Source organism: Dama dama, chromosome 11 (genome assembly GCF_033118175.1).
Source record: "Dama dama isolate Ldn47 chromosome 11, ASM3311817v1, whole genome shotgun sequence".
Classification (NCBI taxonomy): Eukaryota; Metazoa; Chordata; class Mammalia; order Artiodactyla; family Cervidae; genus Dama; species Dama dama.
Genome location: NC_083691.1, coordinates 33,507,052 through 33,531,035, shown reverse-complemented (window position 1 = coordinate 33,531,035; position 23,984 = coordinate 33,507,052). Strand labels below are relative to the sequence as shown.

At 38.8% G+C, this 23,984-nt stretch overlaps 1 protein-coding gene and 1 non-coding gene across 2 annotated transcripts in view; one reads left to right on the top strand and one right to left on the bottom strand.

Moving 5' to 3' along the window:
• Positions 1 to 23,605, bottom strand: part of SPATA31H1 (SPATA31 subfamily H member 1) — a 38,373-nt gene extending 14,768 nt beyond the window's left edge. The window contains exons 1-6 of the mRNA XM_061156102.1: positions 23,462 to 23,605; positions 5,151 to 5,247; positions 4,487 to 4,541; positions 4,179 to 4,274; positions 1,979 to 3,804; positions 232 to 970 (exon numbers count right to left, since the gene is read on the bottom strand). Of these exons, the coding sequence (XP_061012085.1) occupies positions 232 to 970; positions 1,979 to 3,804; positions 4,179 to 4,274; positions 4,487 to 4,541; positions 5,151 to 5,247; positions 23,462 to 23,605 (2,957 nt within the window). The remainder of the gene's footprint in view (positions 1 to 231; positions 971 to 1,978; positions 3,805 to 4,178; positions 4,275 to 4,486; positions 4,542 to 5,150; positions 5,248 to 23,461) is intronic.
• LOC133065712 (small nucleolar RNA SNORA69) lies at positions 16,418 to 16,551 on the top strand. The gene has a single exon (XR_009694972.1). It is a non-coding gene; the product is annotated as a small nucleolar RNA SNORA69 (small nucleolar RNA).
• Positions 23,606 to 23,984: the final 379 nt, after the last annotated feature.

Sequence of the window (23,984 nt, the reverse complement as noted above, 5' to 3'; positions counted from 1 at the left end):
TGCAGTTCCACAGTCACTTTCCTTGATTCAACATGTTGTAACTGTGACTCAGGAATTAACCTACTAGATTCTTCCAGTGGTATATGTAAATCCACAAAATTATCATCATGCCTTAATGGCCCTAGAGTTAATTCCTCAGGTTTTATACTTGTGGACTGTGGTTCTGAGGTCAATGACACAGATTTCACATTTTGAAATCGTGGTTCTGAGATAAGTTCCTCATAGTTCATAACCTCTGAATATGGTCCTAGATTCAGATGAACAAACTTCGTATCTTGAGGCTCTGCGGTCAACATCTTTGATTTCATACCTTGCATCTCTGATCCTGGTACCAACTCCAGAGATTCTTGTGTAGTGTGCTCTGACACTGGAGTTTCGTCCATGGCTCTCACACTTTGGAACATTGGCTCAAGAGTGCCCCTGAATGACATTGAGTTCATCTGCATAGATGCTTGGCTCAATGACCTGGGGGTACTTCCTAAAGATGATTGTATCAACCCCATAGACTCTTTCGCATGGTGACCAGTGTCAGAGGTTAGCTTTGCTTCTGTTTCTGAATATCCTGGTTCTGAGATCATCCCTAAAGATTCTGAAGCTTGATACCATGAGATCAGTCCTTCAGGTTCTGTGACTTGATGATTTGGTCTGGAGTCTACCTCTACAGAGTTTACTGCTTGAATGTGTGCTCTTGGGATCAGTTCCTCATTTTTCATACTTTCTACCTGTCTCTTAGGAGTCAGTCTTGTGCTTTCTACCATTTGAGGAGTTTTTACATCTTCAAGCAATGGTATTGGGGCTGTCTCCTCAGATCTTATATCTTGTGACCATGACTTTGGGGCCAACTCCACAGGTTTCACATCTTTTTGTACTATTCTTGGAGACAATTCCACAGTTTTTATACCTGGAAACTCTGATGGTAGAGCCAAATGACCACATTCCATACATTGCAACTGTGAACTGGGGACCAAATCTATAGATTTCCTACTTTGCAACTGTGGTGCTGGAACTAACCCAGTAGATTTTTTACTTTGTTGTTGGGGTCCCAGCATCAGTTGGATAGATTTCGCACCATGAAGCTGAGCCCCTGGGGCTGACTGCACAGATTTCTCATTTTGCCCCTGTGGTGTGGTGGCCAACTCCTCAGGTTTTACACTCTGCTGTTGTGGTTCTGTGGCCAGTCCTATAGAGTTCACAGTTGAGACTGGCTGTCTGTAATTTCCCAATTCTGGGACTGAACCTGTGGTTATGTCTACAGATTTTATATTTTGTGACTCTGGTGCTAAAACCAGTTTCCCAGACTTCAAATTTTGCAATCTTGGGCATAATGTCATAGAACCCATAACCTTAAGTTGTGGGATTGATTTCATCTCTCTATATTTCACATCTTGAACTGATGTAGTAGACATTTCTGCAGATTCTGTGACTTGAGGCAGTGGCTTTTGGCTCATTCCCATAGATTTTGTACCTCTACCCAGTGACCTTGGGATTGTCCCTAAAGATTCCATCATTTGATGATGTGAATGTGTCACCTCTGCAGATTTCTCCATTTTTAGCCAGGAGTCAGAGGTCAACTCCATAGTTTCTATGACATGATGACTTTGCCTTGGACTCATCTCGGAATACTCCAGAATTTGATGCCATGGGATCAACCTCAAAGACTCCGTGACTTGATGAGATGGCCCTGGTATTAATGCCATAGATTCTGTGCCTTGATAATACGGTTGTGGAGTCATTCCCTCAAAGTCTGGCATTTGAATACATGACCCAGGAGTCAATTCCAGACTCCCGGAGTTGGCTTGAGATATTGGGATCACTCCTCCTGATACCATGACTTTATGTGGTGGCTTTGGAGGTAAGCCCACAGATTCTACCACTCCAAGTGTACCAATAGTAGTAAGAGAGCTTGAAGTCAAACCATCTGATTGAATTGCCCTTTGGGTTAAATTTGCAATTTGAGACTGTGTATCTGAGATCAAACCCCCAGATTCTATAACATGTGACTTTGTTGGTGGAATTATCCCCATAAAGTCCATAGCTTGTAATAGTGCTACTGGAGTCACTTTCATGTAATCCATCACTTGATGCAGTGGCCTGGGGATCATTTCAAGTGATTTCATATTTTGACATACTGGCCCTGGAGTAATCTTCAGTGATTCTGTGACTGGACTTTGTGGCCTTGATGTTACATCAACTGATTGCATAACTTTATGTGGCCTTGGGGTTATTTCCACAGTTTCTATGACTGCATGTTGTAGTCTTGGACTCATCTTTCCTGACTGTATGACTTGATGGTCCAACAATGTACTCCTTTTTACTGACTCCACAACTTGATATTGCATTGTTGGGGTCATTCCCATTGACTGTATGATAGGTGGATGTGATTTTTTAATCATCCCCATAGAATCCATGACTTGAAGCAATGCTATCGGAGTTACCTTCACATTATCTATGACTTGATTCAGCGGTCTTGGAGTTATCTTTCTTGATTCCATAACCTGCTGCTGAGGTCTTGGGGTTACCTCCACTGATTTAATAACTTTATATGATGGTTTTTGGTTTACATGCACTGTTTCCATGGCTTCCATTGGTTTTACAACTTCATTTGATGGCCATTGGAACAAACCCACAGATTCTATCACTTCTGAATGTGAATCTGGAATCATCCCCATTGAATCCATGACTTGAAGTAATGCCAGTGGAGTAACTTTTACACTATCTGTGACTTGGTATGGTCGCTGTGGGGTCAGCTCCATATTAGGCACCTGGGTCTGTTGCTGCTGTATCCTTTTTTCTGGAAGACCTAAGACCCTCTGCTTTATATTAAGCTCTAGCACATGTTTTGGGTCCTTCTTCAGTAAAGTCATTTCCTCTTGAGTGATGTCAGCTCCTAAGCTTTTGGGAGGTAGAATATCTATTGATGTCATTAATGGCCTGGATGCAAGGATTTGCGGGCCATATCCAGGTTGTGACTGCTTACCTGGGATAAGAGTCTGAGAAATTCTTGTTTCTGTTCTATTTAATCCAGATTCCACTCCAGTGTTCCCCTGGAGCTGAAGAGATGGAAGGTCTGGGGATTCATTGTTGATATTTTGCTCAGTGCTTTGATGAATGGGCATAGATAGCTGGATTTGGGGTTTCTGTGGTTCAGGGACTCCTCCTTGCACCTCAATTAAATAATTCAGCATTGCCCATGATTCCCTCACAGGCAGAGGCACTGTTTGTTCCCGCAAAGTACAAACCTTCCAAGCCATATGTCCCTCTAACTCCCACCTAGCCAAAGGAGAGAGCTGGATTGGAGTTGACCCTGACAATAGTGGTCTCTCTTTGAAGATAATATTTGGCTTATGATCTGATGTCAAATCACTCTCGCTCCTTCTCTTATCCTTTGTTTTTTCTCCTTGTCTGTGGAGATCTGGGGATTCAAAAAGAGAGTTGATAAAAGTGCTTTGATGGCTTAAGGATGAAAGAGTTTCCAAATTCTGAAAAAATTCTGATTTCCCAAGCTCTGAAAGCCTAAAAGAAGGCAGAGATCTGCCTTGGTTCCTGAACACAGGAGGTTGATTTTGGGGTAAAATAGGTAAACTACGGCTCCGGAATTGCCAAGTTGTTTCTTCAGAAAAGACAGGAAGGTGAGACAGGCTCGAGCTGTAGGATGATCCAGAGGAGATACTACTGTCAGTAGAATGTTCTGCATTCTTACAGTCACAACAGGGTAGAACAGGCTCCTGAGCCACAAAAACAGAGGAGGTGGAAGAAGAAATCATATCCTGTGGTTCAGGCAAACCCAATTCCATAAGACTTGATCTAAGAAATAAAGAGAAAAGTTCCCATTTGTTTTGAAACAGGAAAAAGTAGGAAAATGGAAAGACAATGGCCATTTTGAATGCAAAATATTTTGGAGTGAGGGAAAACAAAAAAGGTGGCTTTCCCCAACATTAATTGCTTATTTATGGAAAGAATTCCTCCACCAGGAAAAAGGGAGACATTTGTCCCCATTCCAATCAGAAATGATTCACAGACCAGTGGTTCTTAAACTTTGCCCCACTACGAAAACTTTCTTCTCCCTCCCCTTCTTTTCCTCCTTCCCTCTCTCCCTCCCTCCCTCCTTCCTTCACTCCCTTCCTTCCTCCCTCTTAAAAGCTCTACCACTTTCAACCTCCACTCAGAAACCACCTGACCTTGTACTTTCCAGGTGTTGTAGGATCTGTTGAAGACTCCTATCCATTGACCAGAGTACATATTCCTGGGTCCATCCCACAGGGAGTTCTGAAAAACTGGGTGCAGCAGAGTGTGTTAGTGTAATTGAAGTGATATTAATATACTGGTAAGAGAACAATGAAAAAAGAGACTTAGAAAGGAGACAGCTATCATAGTGAGGAAAGTGAAACAGAATCCCAGGTATCTTACTCCTGACTTTCACAGGATTTATCAGTAGGGTAAGCTGAAGAGAGAAAAAATAGGCACAGAGAAGATTGATTTTACTCACTGTTTCAGGTTAGCTTCAATGCAACTCATCCTGAGATTTTTTTCCAACTGTGGATCTGGGAGTAGAGGTGAAGAATCTGTTAGAATTATGACTCTTGGCCTTACCTTAGTTCAATCCCCTCATTTTGCAAATAAGGAAACAAAGACAAAACCATGCCTAAGATCAAAAGGCTAATTAGTGGAAGAGCTCAGATTTAACCAATGTCTCCTTTCGTTTGTTTCTCTTTTAAGCTACAGTGTGCTGTCTTCACCATGTAGTCAGTGTAAGCCATTGGAAGCAGCAGGAATAATCATGGTAAGGAGAAGTGGGGAAAACAGAGAAATACATATCTTTGGAGGAAAAGATATGTATTATCCAGTCTCTATGGTAGAGAAAAAAGGTATCAAAACTTCTGCACCAAACTCTTCACAGTTACCCCCTCTCACAGAGTTTCTTTCCTGATACTTTAAATAAGCTTTGCACAAAAGGAGATTAGGAAAGGAAGTATGAGGATAGAAATGAAAGAATTCATGATTCTTTTCATTCATGAAAAGAATTATGAAGCCATTTACATTTCTTCAGAAGTGTAGTTGCTAGAAAGAGTAGGCATATTTCTTCCAATAACACGATCTTTTCAACCTTCTTCCTTCTACCTGCTATTACAGGTTAAAGTCTTAAAGCAGACCCTGCAGTTGATTTGTCATTAGTCTTGAACTGAAGAATAAAAGATCTTTCTGACCTGTGAATTTCTGGATCTTTTTCAATATATGCTGCTTTGAAGCCTAGAAAGGCACAAAAAGAACAAATAAAATCAAGTAATGCTCTAGGTTAGAAACTTTATTGATAGACATAAATATAAACAATTGGCATTCATAAAGACAGCAACAGTTACTTCATTCATTTAATACTGAATCATTTATTGAGTACTTACTATGTTCAATGTGATGTGTGGGGTGCTGGAACTGTAGAGATAAATATGATTCCTGTGTTCTAGGAACTTATGCTAGTAGGGAAAAGAGAAGTCTAAACAGGTAAGTTACAATACCATGGGGTAAATGCTATAACACAAATAGAAATGTGAGGGCATAAAAAGGATAGTGATTAACTGCCTGGGAGAGAAAGGAAGAATTACTCAAAGATGTTACCATTTGTACTGGAGTTTGAAGAATCAACAGAAGGTTTTTAGGTGAAGAAAGAGCCGTCCAGGCAAGCAGGACTATCACTGAGCATCACAATTGTCAGGTACTTTTTTTAAATAAGTTAATTTTCGGCTGTGGTGGGTGTTTGTTGCTGTGCTCAGGCCTTCTCTAGTTGTGAAGAGTGAGGTCTACCCTCTCTCTCTAGTTGTGGCTCGTTGGCTCTAGAGCAGGAGCTCAGTAGTTGTGGCACATGTGCTTAGTTGCCCCACGGCATATCATATCTTCCCTGACCAGAGATCGAACCTGTGTCCCCTGCATTGGCAGGCAGATTCTTAATTCCTGGACCACCAGGGAAGTCCCTGTCAGATGCATCTTTGCTAAGTAGTGAAAGATGAAGCTGAAAAAAATAGGTGGGAAGCCAGATTATATGGGATTTTCATTTCATCCTGCAGGTCAGAATTTCCCATCCAGTAGGTAATAAACTCCTAGTGTTTCTGCAAGGGTGTTCCAGGTGCTTTTGAAGGCAGAAGTGACATTGTTACAATTTCAACTAAACATTTTTTTTTCTTTTCTTTAAATTAGGTTATCAGTCTCTGAAAGTGTATTAAAAGAGCCTACAACGATTAGTTGGGAATTCATGAATATGCTGATAATGAAGAAACTCAGTTTATTACTCAGTAGAATAGTCCTAGATGCAGTGGTAGTTTTTACTTTTAGACAGTTTAAAATTGATTTTATACTTCATGATATGTTATTTACATCCATAATGGACTGTTGATTAAAAAATAAGCAAAAGGAAAATTAATGTTGAAATACAAGTTGATATATTTACATATAACCTTTCTCTATTTTTATCTCAAAATGATCTCTATGTATTATAGACCTAAAATAATCTCCCATTATAAAACACTTGGTAATGCTGAATAAAATACAACAAACATCTTTTTAAATGCAGAATGTAGCTCCTTACAAGAAAGTAAGGGAAATCTCCAGGCCAAAAATCAGGAGAAAACTGAGAAACAAGAATGGAAACTTGTTAATACTTAAATGCTCTCGGTCATTTGCAGTGTCAGCCACTGAGGGAACAGCAAGGTGGGGACAAAGACAAGGCCTGTGTGAAGTGGTATTTAAATGAGACCCCAGGGAAAAAAAGCCAGGATTCACAAATTACTACACACTTGATAAAAAGATAGCTAGAAAAAAATGCCACCAGGGCTTCCCTGGTGGTCCAGTGGTTAAGGATCTGCCTTGCAATGCAGGAAGTCCTTCCTCAAAAAATGCAGTTCAATCCTTGGTAAGGAAAGATTCCACATGCCTCAGGGAAACTAGGCCCAAGCGCCACGACTGCTGAAGCCCGTATGCCTAGAACTCCATCTCCCCCAACAAGAGAAGGCACCACATTGAGAAGCCATTGCACCACAGTTAGAGAGTAGCCCCCACTCACTGCAAGTAGAGAAAACCCGAGCAGCAACAGAAACCCAGTACAGACAAAAAAAGAAAATTAAAAATATATATATATTGCCAGACAAGGAAGCTTGAACTCTGGGTGGGGAAAAAGCCTTCTTTGAAATTTTTAACCAAGAATCTACCCTCATACTGATTTGAAATTCTAATTTATATGCCCTGTGTAGTCAGGAGCCCTCAAACTGAAAATAAAAGTGGGCCTGGGCAAAAGGCAAAAGTAAATATAAAGCTCCTTGAAAATTGAAGTAGAAGAAAAGAGAAAAGAAAAATAATTTGAATAACTGTAATAATAAATGTGAAATACCTAGTGAAATGGTTAACTTCTTAGAAAAAATATATCAAAATTGGGGAAAAAATAGATCGAGTAGGACAGTAAGCATGAAAGCAATTGAAATGATAATCAAAGACATTCTCCATCAGAGCTAATGAAAGAACTCACCAAGGTTTCTGAATACAAGCACAACTTATAAATGCCTTATAAATGCATTTCTCTACTGTAGCAAAAAATGTAGACAAATGTAATTTTAAATAATGAGAGATATTTTTCACAATAGCAATAAAATGACCAATACCAAGATATTAACTAAAAAGACAGAACAGCATCATGTAAAAGATTATTAGAGCTCTATTAAAGGACATAGAGCACAGTCTGAATAAATGAAGAGACATTCTAGGCTCTGGCTGGAATAATTTAAGATTATAAAGATGTCAGTACTCCCCCAATTAAATTATACTTAATACATTCCCAATTCAAATTTCAGTTGGACTATTTCAAGGACTTGTAAAAAATATCTATAATTTGTATGGCTAAATAAAGGTCTATTTACAGCTAAATCAACCTTAAAAAGAAGAGCAAAGAAAGGACTTGCTGTACCAAAAGCTAAGACACACTACAATATATAGTAATAGAAACAAGAACAAGTAAGCCAATAGAACAGAATAGAGAACTCAAAAGGGACTCCTATATATATGGCTACTTAATATGAAAAAAAGGAATTCTACAAATGAATGGGAAAAAGATTCTTTAACAGATAGTGATGAGAAAATTGGCTCAATATAAACAGAAAAATAAAATTGGATCACTTTCTAATACTGCATATAGAGATGTACTCTAAATGTATTAAAAACTAAAATGTGAAAGGTAGACTAGAAAATTAAAAAAAAAAAAATGTTGGAGAAAACCATTGTTACCTAGGGCACAGAATAACGTCTTAAAAAAAAGTTCAAAAATACCAGAATCGGGGGGGGGGGGGGGGGGCGGGCGGGAATCCATAGAAGATTACCATATCCAACTGGGACAACAAAATGACAAATCTGCCAATTCTAACCTCAGAGGCCTGAAGGGAAAGTTGCCTTGACCCTGAGAAGTTAAGAGGACTGGAAGGAAGTATCTGAGAAGTTGTAACTACAGGTTGTTCAGTTCAGTTCAGTTGCTCAGTCATGTCCGACTCTTTGCGACCCCATGAATCACAGCATGCCAGGCCTCCCTGTCCATCACCAACTCCCGGAGTCTACGCAAAGCCATGTCCATTGAGTCGGTGGTGCCATCCAGCCATCTCATCCTCTGTCATGAACTTTTGTGTAATTTGCAGCTCAAGTTCACATCATCTGCATGGTCCCCAAACCATGATTTTGAAGTCATCCTGGATTGATGGCACCATAGTCTGAAACAGATGAGATACTCTCTGAGAAAGATCTTCATCCTAAGCTTCAAACAACTACCATGACTATTGTTGTTGTTGAGTCACTCAGTCGTGTCCAACTCTTTGCGACCCCATAGACTGCAGCATGCCAGGCTTCCCTGTCCTTCACCAACTCACCATGTCCATTGAGTTGGTGGTGCCATCCAGCTATCTTGTTCTCTGTCATCCCCTTCTCTTCCTGCCTTCAATCTTTTCCAGCATCAGAGTCTTTTCTAATAAGTCAGCTTTTTGCATCAGGTGGCCAAGTATTGGAGCTTCAGCTTCAACAGCAGTCCTTCCAATGACTATTCAGGACTGATTTCCTTTAGGATGGACCGGTTTGATCTCTTTGCATTCCAAGGGATTCTCAAGAGTCTTCTCCAACACCACAGTTCAAAAGCATCAATTCTTCGGTGCTCAGCCTTCTTTATGGTCCAACTCTCATATCCATACATGACTACTGAAAAAACCATAGCTTTGCCTGGATAGACATTTGTTGGTAAAGTAATGTGCCTGCTTTTTAATATGCTGTTTAGGTTTGTCATAGCTTTTCTTCCAAGGAGCAAGTGTCTCTTAATTTCATGGCTGCAGTCAGCATCTGCAGTGATTTTGGAGCCCAAGAAAATAAAGTCTGTCACTGTTTCCATTGTTTCCCCATCTATTTGCCATGAAGTGATGGGACCAGATGCCATGATATTAGTTTTTTACTATCGAGTTTTAAACCAGCTTTCTTACTCTCCTCTTTCACCTTCATCAAGAGGCTCTTTAGTTCCTCTTTGCTTTCTGCCATAAGGATGGTGTCATCTGCATATCTGAGGTTATTGGTATTTCTCCCCACAGTCATGATTTCAGGTTGTGCTTCATGCAGCCTGGCATTTTACATGGTATACTTACTCTGCATATAGGTTAAATAAGCAGGGTGACAAAATACATCCTTGAAATACACCTTTCCCAATTTGGAACCAGTCAATTGTTCCATGTTCAGTTCTAACTGTTGCTTCTTGACCTGCATACAGGTTTCTCAGGAGGCAGGTAAGGTGATGTGGTATTCCCGTCTCTTGAAGAATTTCCCACGGTTTCTTGTGATCCACTTAGTCAAAGGCTTTAGCATAGTCAATGAAGCAGAAGTAGACTTCTGGAACTCTTGCTTTTTCGATGATCCAACAGATGTTGGCAATTTGATCTCTGGTTCCTCTGCCTTTTCTAAATCCAGCTTGTACACCTTGAAGTTCTCAGTTCACATTCTGTTGAAGCCTAGCTTGGAGAATTTTGAGCATTACTTTATTAGCATGAGAAATGAGAGCGTTATGCAGTAGTTTGAACATTCTTTGGCTTTGCCCTTCTTTAGGATTGGAATGAAAACTGACCTTTTCCAGTCTTGTGGCCTCGGCTGAGTTTTCCAAATTTGCTTGCATATTGAGTGCAGCACTCTAAAACCATCATCTTTTAGGATTTTCAATAGTTCAGCTGGAATTCCATCACCTCCACTAGGTTTGTTTCTAGTGCTACTTCCTAAGGCCCACTTGAGTTCACACTCCAGGATGTCTGGCTCTAGGTGAGTGATGACACCATTGTGGTTATCTGGGTCATGAAGATCTTTTTTGTATAGTTCTGTGTGTTCTTGCACGTCTTCTTAATATCTTATGCTTCTGTTAGGTCCATACCATTTTTGCCCTTTATTGTGTCCATCTTTGCATGAAATGTTCCCTTGGTATCTCTGATTTTCTTGAAGAGATATCTAGTCTTTCCCATTATATTGTTTTCCTGTTTCTTTGCATTGTTCACTTAAGAAGGCTTTCTTATCTCTCCCTGTTATTATTTGAAACTCTGCATTCAGATGGGCATAGCTTTCCTTTTCTCCTTTGCTTTTAGCTTCTCTTCTTTTCTTAGCTATTTGTAAGGCCTCCTCAGATAACCATTTTGCCTTTTTGCATTTCTTTTTCTTGGGGATGGTTTTGATTATCACCTCCTGTACAATGTTACACACCTCTGTCCATAGTTCTTCTGCCACTCTATCAGATCTAATTCCTTGAATCTATTTGTCACTTCCACTCTGTAAGTGTAAGGGATTTGATTTAGGTCATACCAGAATGGCCTAGTGCTTTTCCCTACTTTCTTCAGTTTAAGTCTGAATTTTGCAATAATGAGTTCATGATCTGAATCACAGTCAGCTCCTGGTCTTATTTTTATTGACCGTATAGAGCTTCTCCATCTTTGGTTGCAAAGAATATAATCAGTCTGATTTCCGTATTGACCATCTTGTGATGTCCATATTTAGAGTTGTCTGTTTTGTTGTTGGAAGAGTGTGTTTGCTATGACCAGTGCATTCTCTTGGCAAAACTCTGTTAGCCTTTGCCCTGCTTCATTTTGTACTCTAAGGCCAAACTTGCCTGTTACTCCAGGTATCTCTTGACTTCCTACTTTTGCATTCCAGTCCCCTATGATGAAAAGGACGTCTTTTTTTGGTGTTAGTTCTAGAAGGTCTTGTAGGTCTTCATAGAACCATTCAACTTCGGCTTCTTCGGCATTAGTGGTTGGGGCATAGACTTGGATTACTGTGATATTGAATGGTTTGCCTGGGAAATGAACTGAGATCATTCTGTCATTTTTGACATTGCACCCAAGTACTGCATTTCAGACTCTGACTATGAGGGCTACTCCATTTCTTCTAAGGGATTCTTGCCCACAGTAGTAGATATAATGGTCATCTGAATTAAATTCACCCATTCCAGTCCATTTTAGTTCACTGACTCCTAAAATGTTGATGTTCACTCTAAGCAAGGGCTTCCCTGGTGGCTCAGTGGTAAAGAATCCACCTGTCAATACAAGAGATACAGGTTTGATCCCTGTTCTGGGAAGAATCCACAAACCACAGAGCAACTAAGCTCATGGGCCACAACTATTGAGCCTGTGCTCTAGAGCCCGGGAGCCACAACTACTGAGCCCATGTGCCCCAACTGTGAAGCTGGAGTGCCCTAGAGCCTATACTCTGTCTGCAAGAAGAGAAGCCACGGCAGTGAGAAGCCCTTGCACTGCAACTAGAGAGTAGCACCTACTCACCACAACTACAGAAAAGCCCATGCAGCAACAAAGATCCAGCACAGCCAAAAATAAATAAATAAAATTATTTTTTAAATTATGTATAAAAGTCTAAGCAGAACATTCAGTAGTTTTATATGGCTAATGGACAAAAACTGACTTCAGGGACCAAGAAGGAGGGGCCTTAATAGAAATTCCAGGCTTTTAGCTGGTATCTCCAAATGGCCATATCTTGGTAATAAACCTGAAATAAACTAGTCTCTAAAACTGAAGCTCAGCCTTCAATGAATCTAACCCTTGATTGGATTAAGATCATCTTTCCTTACTCTAGATGACTTCCAGAAGCAAAAACAATTCTACTGTTTAGAGGAAAGTAATTTATCCAGAGCTTTAAATTATCTCTTAAATTTTACTTTTAAAATATCTATTATAAAAATTGCCATGTATACTTGAAGATAAGACTGAATGATTGAAAACTAAGAGACAAACACAAGCACTACAAACAAATTCTCAGGCAATCCAGATGTTGTTAAAAAGGCATGGTGTTTAAAATACATATGCTTTATGTCTTCACGAAATTAAGTGACAAGATGGAGAATCTTAACCAAGAACTAGAATCTATTTTAATAAATCTGATGGAAATTCTAGAACAACAATAAAGAACTTAAAATGGGTGTAACAGCAGATTAGACACAACTAACTGAAGAGAAGTCTGAAGGCAATATTCATACTGAAGCATGGTGAGGAAAAAAAGAGAAAAAAGATATAAGAACCAAGAAATATGAAGGACAAAGTGATAGACATTCCAGAAGAGAAAGAGAGAGAATAGAGAAATATTTGAGAAATTTAATAGTGTAGTGGTTATATGGGGATTCTCTGTACTTACTGCTCAGTTTTGCTGTGAACCTAAAAACTGCTCTAAAAACTAAAGCATGTATTAGGGGGAAAGTTTATCCCTGGGAACTTTCCAAAACTGAGAAAGCCTGAGAGTCAAGCTATAAATGCAAGAAGTGTTATGAGCAATGTAAAGACAAAGAAAAGCCAAACTTAAGTACATTAGAAAGTGCTGAAAACCAAAGTTGCTGAATTTTTAAAAGAGCCAAAGATGAAGGACTCATAACATTCAAAGGAGCAATAAGATTAATAGTTTATATCTTTTTAGAAATAATGGAATCCAGAAAACAGTGGAATGACATCCTCAGTATGCTAAAAGAAAATAACTACTCAGACCTTTGTACTCAATGAAACTATCCATTTGGCAGAAAACAAAATTCTGTAAAGCATTATCCTTCAAATAAAAAAATAAATAAATTTTTAAAAATTAAATATGAAAAAGAGACATTCTCAAACTAACACAACATTGTAAATCAATTATAATTCAATTTAAAAAAGGGATGCCCACTTTCACTTCTTCTTCATAACATTGTGCTGGAAGTTCTAACCAGAGCAATTAGGTAAGAAAGAGAAATAAAAGACACCCAAATTGGAAAGGAAAAAGTAAAATTATCTCTGTCCACAGATGATATAACCTTACAGAAAATCCTAAAGAACACATATACACAAAAAATTATTAGAGCTAACAAATAAATTTACCTCTAAAAGTTAAAAGATACAACACTGACACACAACAATAAGTTGTATTTCTACATACAGTGAACAATGTGGAAAGAAAATGAATATAATTCCATTTTTAGTGTCATAAAGAATAAAAGTTTTTTAATTAAAAAATAAAATACTTAATTTTTTTTACTGGAGTATAGTTGATTTGCAATATAATATTAGTTTCTGGTGTACAGCATATAGTGATTCAGTATTTTTATAGATTATACTCCATTAAAAGTTATTACAAGATAATGGTTATAATTCCTTATGCACAATGTATATATTCTATACATAGTAATATAAAATATTACTATATGATATATATATATATATATCTTATTCTATACATAGTAATTTGTATTTCTTAATCCCATACCCCTAATTTGCTCTTCCCCCTTCGGTAATGACTGTTTTTTTCTATATCTGTGACACTGTTTTATATATACATTTGTTTGTATCATTTTTTAGATTCCACATAAATGATATCATACAGTATTTGTCTATGTAGAAATAAATTTAACCAAGGGGATGTAAGTCTTACATACTGAAAACTACAAAGCATTGTTGAAGACGTTAAAGAAGACTTAAATGGAAAGTTAAGTTCAGTCTCTCAGTCATGTCCGACTCTTTGCGACCCCATGAACCACAGCACGCCAGGCCTCCCTGTCCATCACCAACTCCAGGAGTTCACCCAAACCCATGTCCATCCAGTCAGTGATGCCATCCAAACATCTCATCCTCTGTCGTCCCCTTCTCCTCCTGCCCTCAATCTTTCCCAGCATCAGGGTCTTTTCAAATGAGTCAGCTCTTCGCATCAGGTGGCCAAAGTATTGGAGTTTCAGCTTCAACATCAGTCCTTCCAATGAACACCCAGGACTGATCTCCTTTAGGATGGACTGGTTGGATCTCCTTGCAGTCCAGCCTTAATAATGGATGGGAAGATTTAATTTTGTTAAGATGGCAATACTCCTAAGCAATTTACAGATTCAGTATAAGCCTATCAAAATCCCAGGTACTTTTTCCTTTCCAATTTGGATGCCTCTTATTTCTCATTTTGGCAGAAATGGCAAAGCTGATCCTAAAATCCATATGAAATTACAAGGGACCCTAAATAGCCAAAACAATCCTGAAAAAGAAAAAAAAGTTGAACTACTCTCTCTTTGTGATTTTAAAACTTTCAACAAAGCTACAGTAGTCAAAAACAGTTTGGTACTAATATAAGGATGGATATATAAATTAATGGACTAGAACTGAGAGTCTAGAAATAAACTGTCATATTTACAACCAATTGATTTTCTATAAGGATACCAAGACCATTCAATAGGGAATGACCAGTCTTTCAACAAATGGTGCTGGGACATCTGAATAAACATATAGAAAAGAATGAAGTTGTGGGGGTGGGTGGAGCGTCCCTGGTGGCTTAGTGGTAAAGAATCTGCCTGCCATTGTAGAAGGCACAAGTTCAGTCCTTGATCTGGGAGGATCCCACATGGCATGGAGCAACTAAGCCCATGCACCACAACTCTTGAGCCTGTGCTCTCAAGCCTGGGAACCACAACTCTGAACCTACGTGCCCTAAAGCCTGGCTCTGCAACAAGAGAAACCACTACAATGGGAAGCCCACACATCACAACTAGAGAGTAGCCTCTGCTCACTGCATGTAGAGAAAAGACCACACAGCAAGGAAGATCCAGCACAGCCAAAAATAAAAAGAATGAAGTTGAACCCTTTATGCTATTTACAAAAATTAACTAAAAATGTATCAAAGACTTAGATCGCAGAGCCAAAACTATAACATTCTTCGAAAAAAAAAGGTTGTGATGATTAGTTTTATGTTAATTTTATGTTGTGATGGTTAATTTTATATGCTAGGCAATGGTGCCCCTGGTTATAACCAAACACTAGTCTAGATGTTGCTGTAGAAGTATTTTTAAGATATGATTAACATCTAAAATCAGTAGACTTTAAGTAAAAGAAATTACCCTACATAATGTAGGTGGACATCTTCCAATTAGTTGATGGCCTTAGAGCAGAGAATGAGGTATGTTTCCTGAAGAGGAAGGAATTCTGCCTTAAGATTGAAAAATAGAACCCTGAGTTTTCAACCTGCCATAAGAATATTGGGTTTGTCAGCCTGTATGATTCTGTAAGCCAATTCTCTCTCGTGCTCTCACATATGTGTTCAGGTGTGCATGTGTTGTGTGTGGCTCAGATGGTAAAGAATCTGCCTGCAATCCCTGGGTTGGGAAGATCCCCTGAAGGAGGCATGGCAACCCACTACAGTATTCTTTCCTGGAAAATCCCCATGGACAGAAGACCCTGGTGGGCTACAGTCCATGGGATCGCAGAGAGTCAGACACGACTAAGCAACTAAGCACGGCGCACAGCAGTGTCGTGTGTGATAACAAAGAATATATTTGGTGTTTGTCTTGGGTTCCTGGCCCAAAGGTCCAAAAACCCTTGCAATTTCCTGAGTGGTAGAAATGCTTTGGCTATGTTAATGAGAAAGAAAAAGGGATTACTTCTCCCTTTATTGTAGGGGCCTAGAATAACCTTGATTCTAAAATCTGATAAAGATAGTACTAGAAAGGAAAATTACAGGTCAATCATTTTCATCATTACAAGTGCAAAAAAATGCAAATGTTTTCTAAGATACTTTTAAAAATACAGATGTAAAAACTCTAAATGACATATCAGCAAACTATTAATACATAAAAAAGATCATGAACAACATCACAAACATGTCATATTTATTCCAGGAATTCACAGGTAGTTTAATATTTTAGACATTAATTGTAATGCAGCACATTAGTAGAATAAACAAGAAAAGGCATCTGAGCATCTCAATAGAGGCAGAAAAAGCCCTGATAAAATTCAATACCCATTCATGCTAAAATCCTTAGCAAACTAGAAATGAAAGAAAGCTTTCTTAGTCTAATGAAGAACATTTGCAAAAATCACATAGCAAACAATATACATGAAGGATGAGGTAAGGAAAACCTCCTTCTGTATTAAAAACAAAAAAGGAAACAGGTTGCAATTACAGTGCTTTCTTTTGTGGAAGTACTGACATTATCCTGCTGAAAGAAAATCTGTGTTGATCGTTTTTTGATTTTGCCATTTATGGGGGTAAAATCATGACAGATTGACATAAACAGTTGGAAAGAAAAAAAAATAAAATAAAAAACAAAAAAGGAAGGGACTTCTCTGGTGCTCCAGTGATTAAAAATTTGCCTTGCAATTTGGGGGATGAGAGTTTGATTCCTGGTCAGGGAATGAATATCCCATATGCCGTAGAGCAACTAAGTGTGCTGCAACAGAAGATTCTGCCCAAGATTCTGGGTGATGCAGCCAAAGAAATAGATACGCAGATATATTTTTTAAATATATAAAAAGAAGATAAAGATTTCCACTAGCATCACTTCTGTTGAACAATGTACTTGAAGTTCTAGTCAGTGCAAAAGAGCAAGGAAAAGAAATAAAAGGCATAAGGATTGAAAAGGAAGAAATAAAATTATCACTCTCAAACAATATGGTTGTGTAGAATATCACAATATACTTTTCAAACAAGAATCTATAGATAAGTTTCAAGGAGTGATAGGCAAATTTAGCAAAGTCTCTGAGCATAAGGGGGCTTCCCTGATAGCTCAGTTGGTAAAGAATCCGCCCGCAATGCAGGAGACCCCAGTTCGATTCCTGGGTCGGGAAGATCCCCTGGAGAAGGGATAGGCTACCCACTCCAGTATTCTTGGGCTTCCCTTGTGGCTCAGCTGGTAAAAAATCCACCTCCAATGGGGGAGACCTGGGTTCAGTCCGTGGGTTGGGAAGATCCCCTGGAGAAGGGAAAGGCTACCCACTCCAGTATTCTGGCCTAGAGAGTTCCATGGACTGTATAGTCCATGGGGTCGCAAAGAGTCAGACACGATTGAGCGACTTTCACTTCACTGAGTAGAAGATCAATATAAAAACATCTACTTATTTCCAAGCATTGGCATCATTTAGAAGATGACACTTATACTATACCAAACCAAACGCTCTGAACCTCCTGATAACCACCATCGTCTATGAAATAATCTTGCCCCCCAAAAACAAACCTAATTCTGATAAGACTTAGATCCAACTTCCTCATTTATAGGAAACGCAGAAGACAACAAAACATGATAAATGACAACTGGAGCATTTAATAAGCAAAATTCTGCTTGAAAAACTCTAGAAGATAAACAATCCCTTTCTTTAATACAAAAATGGAAAGAAAGAAAATCACAGAGGTGGGGAATCTACAAATTAGAAAGAATGTAAGAAACCACCAACCAATCTTTCTTTAATACAAAAATGGAAAGAAAAAAAATAATGCAAAGAAAAATATAGAGGTGGAGAATCTATTAATACAAATTAGAAAGAACTTAAGAAACACACCAGTCAATCTCAATATGTGGACCTTATTTGATCTTGAGTTAAACAGACTGTAAACAATAATTTATATCATTTATGAGACAATTGGAATTTGAATACTGATGATATTTGGTGGTATTCAAGAGTTATTATTAAAATTTTAGGCATAATAATGATATTATTATTATTTTCAGAGAACACTTAATTTTCAGATATTCATATTTAATTATTAATGAAATTATATTATCTGAGATTTGCTACAAAATTATGTGGTTAATTATTAATAATTAAATTATTATGAGAATTAAACCTGGGTGATGGGTTCATGAAGATTCATTATATACTTCTGTATGCTGTTGATTTGTTTGAAAAATTTCCTAATAAAAATGAGAAACAATCACTTACTGTAATTTTAAAAAACCCTCTTTATTGAAAACTAAGTATTTTTGGAAGAAATAAGAAGACCTAAATGAATGGAGACACAAATACATTCATAGGTCAGATGACTCATTATTTTTAGGAAGTCAGTTATCCTTAATCTGAACTACAAATCCAATGCAATTTCAATCAAAATCCTGGATGTCTTTATGAGACAATTAACAGAATGATTTTAAAATTTGTTCAATGACCTAGAATAGCTAAGGCAATTTTGAAGATCAGAGTTGGAATATTTACTAGACCAGATTTCAAGACTATCTACAAAATAATTATATATTTAAGAACAGTTGTCAGTGCAAGTATAGAAAATAAACCAGTGTGACAAAGAGGAGACTCTTGAAACAGAACCACACTTATATGTAATTACCTAATTTATGACAGGGTCACCAGTGCAAGTCAATGAGAAAATGATGGCTATTTCAATAAATGGTGTTGGAAGAAAGGCCCAGGATTTTAGAGTGAGGTGGTGAGGTATGGTCATGTAAGTGCAGAGTCAGTTTTAAAATTCTAATGTTTTGTTCATCATAGATTTTCCACATTAAGTTTGTCTTTTTTTAACAATACTGCATTAAATATTATCTTAATCACAAAGTTTTATGGTGACCTTAAATGTTGTCCCCAAGTTGAGTGCCTCATTTATTTCACACTCATCCCTGCCCTACTTTGAGTGAGCTCCAGGAGCTGGTGATGGACTGGGAAACCTGGCATGCTGCAGTCCATGGAGTTGCAAAGAGTCAGACACAACTGAGCAACTAAATTGCACTGAGTCCCTGCCCTAGCAGGGTGAAAAGAAGCCAGATAGTAAAGAATATACATTGTATATTAAAACATTGTGTATTTAATGTTTCAAGAATAGGCAAAACTAATCCATGATGATATAAATCAGAAATGATGTTTCCTTTGAGTAGAAAAGAACATGAGGGAACTTTCCAGGATTATGGCAATGCTTGCTGTACCTTGACCGGGGTGTTAGTTAATGGGTGTATGAATTTATCAAAATTCATCAAGTGGTACACTTAGTATCTGTGCATTTTACTGCATGTAACTACAAGTATCCTCCACTTTTTGAAAATTTGTCTTATGCTGCTTCCATTTTAAGAAAGACCTTTATTAGTATGTTTTTGCTAACTGAAAGAAATCTACAGAGGATTTTTATTTTTATAGGGGAAACAAAGGCAAAAATCATTCAACATTCATTTTGTGGCGAGTTATTGTAGAAGCAGCACGCACTCCAGCAGCAAGAATGGCCCTGCCACACAGCTTCCCTGAGAACTACACTCAGCATCTCATCATCAGGCCATCATAGCTTTGAAATGTGTCTGTGAGCATCTGCGCTTTATCTCAATTTATTCTATGTATCCATTAGAAAGAAATGTGCTAAGGTAATCGCTTCTCTTTGTGTCATTTTGGCTTATAAAAGGTTTCATAGAGTCACTCTACTTTTCTTTGTTTTAATTTTTTTATTGTGGTAAAAGTCAAGGGGAACCTGTGTATGTGAATAAAAAGTAGGATTGTTGAAAAAAATAGCTTCTTCTTACATAAATATGTAGTGAGAATTCTTTTTTTATATAGAAGAGCAGCATGGAATAAGTTATACTCCACTTTGTGTTTATTGCTGCATTCTTCTGTTGAGAGAAACTAATGTTTCCCCTCACCGAAAAAGGTAGCCAGGAATGTGTTCTTACAGTCTTGTTTCTCCTAATCCAGAGTAGGGAGATAGTTTTTGGGTGCTGAAAAGATTGGTTGGAACTTCCAGTGTATGATATATCTCAATATGTGAGATAACCCTCATATAAAACTAGGCCTGTGGAGGATTTTAAGTTGAATTGTACCAGAGGTCTAGTGTTTGGTGCTTCTGGAGTTAAGAAGAGATGAGCTGACTCACTGAAACTGGGAAACAACAGGGACACTACAGGTTTGCTGGGCAGTGAGGCCCTCAGCCTGATGCAATTTATTCCTCCTGCTCTTACGAGTTCAGATACAGTGGACTGGGGGCTTTGGCAAAGGTCTCTGTGATCAAGCTTGGCACACAACTGCAATTTTTGCCTTAAGATGGCAAAGAAGAAAAGCTGTTTCCATAGCTAAGGATCTGCCCTCTGCTATTTTGGATAAATTGCACCCACTCCAGGATTCTCATATGGCACACAGATTGGGGAAGAAAAACAGATACTAGACTTTGTGCCAACCTAGGTGATAGGAAGTTTAAGCTGGATTATATTTGATGTAGACAAAGAAATACATTTACCATTTTTCATACCTAAATGTGGAGGGGGGGTTCATATCTGTTAAGTTAAAGTCAATTAAATGTCATGCATCACTTGTTACATGAGAAAAGGTGAACATTTATCTATAACAGATGATATTAAAATGAACTTTGCAATTTTAAGAAAACACAGTGTTGTAAAATGAAATATTATTTATCCCAAATTTTTTATGAAAAAGTGATGAAACAATTTTTAAATTCTTAAGGTGATTGACAAATTTTGGCAAAGAAGTTTGAAAGTAAAAAAGTTTAAGAAATGCTGCTGCAGGCAGTGGGATGCTGAGAAATTTTTGTTAGTTTCTTTTTGTTTGTTTTTGGCCATGCCAGGAGACATGTGGGATCTTAGCCCCCCCAACCAGGGATCAAATGTGTACCCCTTGCACTAGAAGTGCACAGTCTTAACCTCTGGACTGCCAGGGAAGTCCCTATCAGTTTCTTGAGTTACTTTTAGTGGAGTGGCACAATCAGCTTTGGGAGGTTTTGTGTGTGCTCTCGTGTTGTTTTGTAGAGCCAGGGTCTATGTTCTTAGGCTGGAAAACATTTGTAGGAAACCACTTAGAGACTGAAAACAGTTCAAGAGGAATTGTAGTTAAAACATTGACACTGAATCTGGATTGCCACACTTGAGAAATGTTTCTGAGGAAAAAAAATTAAAAGGATTTTGTGTCCAAATACATAGACAGCCACTATCTATCTCCAAGATTTAAAGTTTAGGTTAATGCCACCCAACAGAATACTCTATGATGATGGAAATCATCCTATCTGAACACTTGAATGTAGGTAGTGCAATTAAGGAACCAAATTTTAAATTTTATTTAATTTTGGTCAATTTAAATTTAAATGGCCACATGTAGCCAACAGATATTAGACTGGATAGCCCAAGTCTAGACTATTAATTTGAGAAGCTTGATTAATATCTCCACATTACATACATTTTCTGCCTCCTGCCACACTTGTAACTTTTGTCAGATGTTTCCTGTGTTGTTTAAAATGCCATCTTTTCAATCATTCAGGGTTAAAACTGAGAAGCCATTCTTTCATTTCACAAACCTACGTGGAGTGCTTACTACATGAAAGGTAGTATACCAGGCATAGAGGATACAAAGATGAATATAGTCCTTGTAGGAAAATGATGATAATGTTTATAGTCAACTGTTTGTATTTAAGGTCCAATCAGGAAAAAAGACTCAGTCTCTTTACTTTCTTTCTTTGTCCTTTTTTTGGTCACATAGTGTGACAGGATCTTAGTTCTTCAACCAGGGCTCAAACTCATGCTCCCTTCAATGGAAGCTCAGAGTTCTAACCATTGGAATTTCCCCCTTCACTCTTTCTGCCTTGCTTCCTACACCCAAATTTTCACCCGAAGCCCTTATCCTTTTACAGCCCAGAGGGCAGATTTTCCTTCCTTCCATTAACTTCATCCGTGGTTCCCAGAGGAATGCCTTGTACATGGTGCTGGTGGCAGGTGATAAACGCTGGGGGAGTGAATCAAGGTCCTGTTTCCCATCTCGCTGCTCTGACTCTTTCACTTCCTTTTCTCTCCTCACTACGTTTTTAACGTAGCCTCTATTGGTTTAACCAAGCCAGAGAACTAGCGTAGACACCCACTGTGCTGTGCTGTGCTAAGTCACTTCAGTCATGTCCAACTCTTTGGGACCCCACGGACTGTAACCCACCAGGCTCCTCTGTCCCTAGAATTCTCCAGGCAATTCTACTGGAGCGGGTAGCCATTCCCTTCTCCAGGGGATCTTCCCAACCCAGGGATCGAACCCGGGTCTCCCGCACTGCAGGTGGATTCTTTACCAGCTGAGCCACTCGGGAAGCACTCCCTGGAGGTATGTAAAGCCTCACATCCAAAGTATGGTACTTGGGACCTCTCTGGCAGTCCAGTGGTTAGGACTCGGTGCCATGGCCCAGGGTTCAATCCCTGCTCATGGAACTAAGATTTCTGCCAGGCAACGTGGCCAAAAACCAAAACAAAACAAAACACCAAACAAGTACAAATATGAACAGAAAACCCAACGTATGGTGCTCAGTTTAACAGCAGTAGCATCACCTGGGAGCTCCTTAGAATTGCAGGCTGTCGATCCCTTCCCCTGACTACTGAATCAGAATCTGCTTTTTAATTAGACTCCCAGGTGATAAGTTTGAGGGGAAAAGCTTAAATTTTTTTAAGTTTAAATTCTGTTTAGATAGCACAGATCTTTAGATGGCACAGATCTAAGCACACTTTCACCTGGCTTTAAAATCTTTAATATCTTTCAATTGCAGACAGAGTAGTATTTATGCCAACTATTCAGTCTGGCATTTGAATCCCTCTACAAGGGGACTTCTAACCTCTTTCCTCTTTCTAACCTCTTTTCCTCTCAGTTTTCCCCAAACCGTTCTCTACACTTCTACACTCCATTCAGGTAGGTGTCTTCACCTCTCTTCAAAACACTCCCAACACTCTTCTGCTTCCCTTGCTTTCCCCCAATCAATTCCTTCTGTCCAGAAAGTCATCCATTACCCTCCTCCCCCCATCCTATCCACTTTTAAAATCCTATCCTTCCTCTGAAGCACAACTCAAACCTAAGCTCCCCCCAAAGATATTTTATAGATCTTACAATACTCTTTACCTCTCATCTCTTTAGCAATATTTATACATCTATTAACTCATCCCTTTCTCTTTCCTTGGGCTATATGTATATATGTATATCTGTCTGTCTCCCCCGCTACACCTTGAAAAGGTGGAGATGGTGTTTTATTCTTCTTCAATGCCCAGTATGCTGCCATATATAATAGGTGCTCAAGGTTTGTTGAAATGAATTGAAAGGAAAAGGACTGAGAGCGACTTATAGGAAGACATCCATAGGCACTATCTCAACTCCCCTCTTTCCACTGTCAGTTCCTCCCACAGGCCAAGATTAGGAATTTCTATGTCTCCAGGAGCAGAGGCAAGGAGCAGATAGTTTCAAGAGATTGTTGCATCACGTACCTCCGAGCATGTCTTGGCTGCCACCTGTTCCCTATTCTGTTTCCCAGAAAACAGCATCCAAAGCCCCCAGACAAGGGAACCAAATAATAGTAGAAGGCTGACATATGGTGGCAGTGGGATGGTGAGCCCCCAAATCGGAGCCATTACTCAACCCCATGCCCGTATCAGCTAAACAGTTTTATCCTTCAAGGCTGTAACTCCATATGACGTCACAATGGGCATCCCAGGAGTCCAGCCAATGTGCTTGCTGCTTGAGTCCCTTCTCTGAGTCACACACCTGCTGCCCTTTTCTGCAGCTGCCTTTGTGCCCTGCTCTGACAGCCAGTGCTCAAGGAAGCTCCTTTATGATTCTTCTAGAATTGGACTGGACTACTTGCTATAGACCAGAGAATATGGTGGCAAGGTTTCAAAAGAGCAAGCCTTCCAAATGGCATGCCCTTCCCTGTAAGTGTCTTCTCTGGAGCTAGTTACTCCCTAGAGGTCCAGGTATGGTGCCATATGTTTCAAACCAGATGTTAGAATA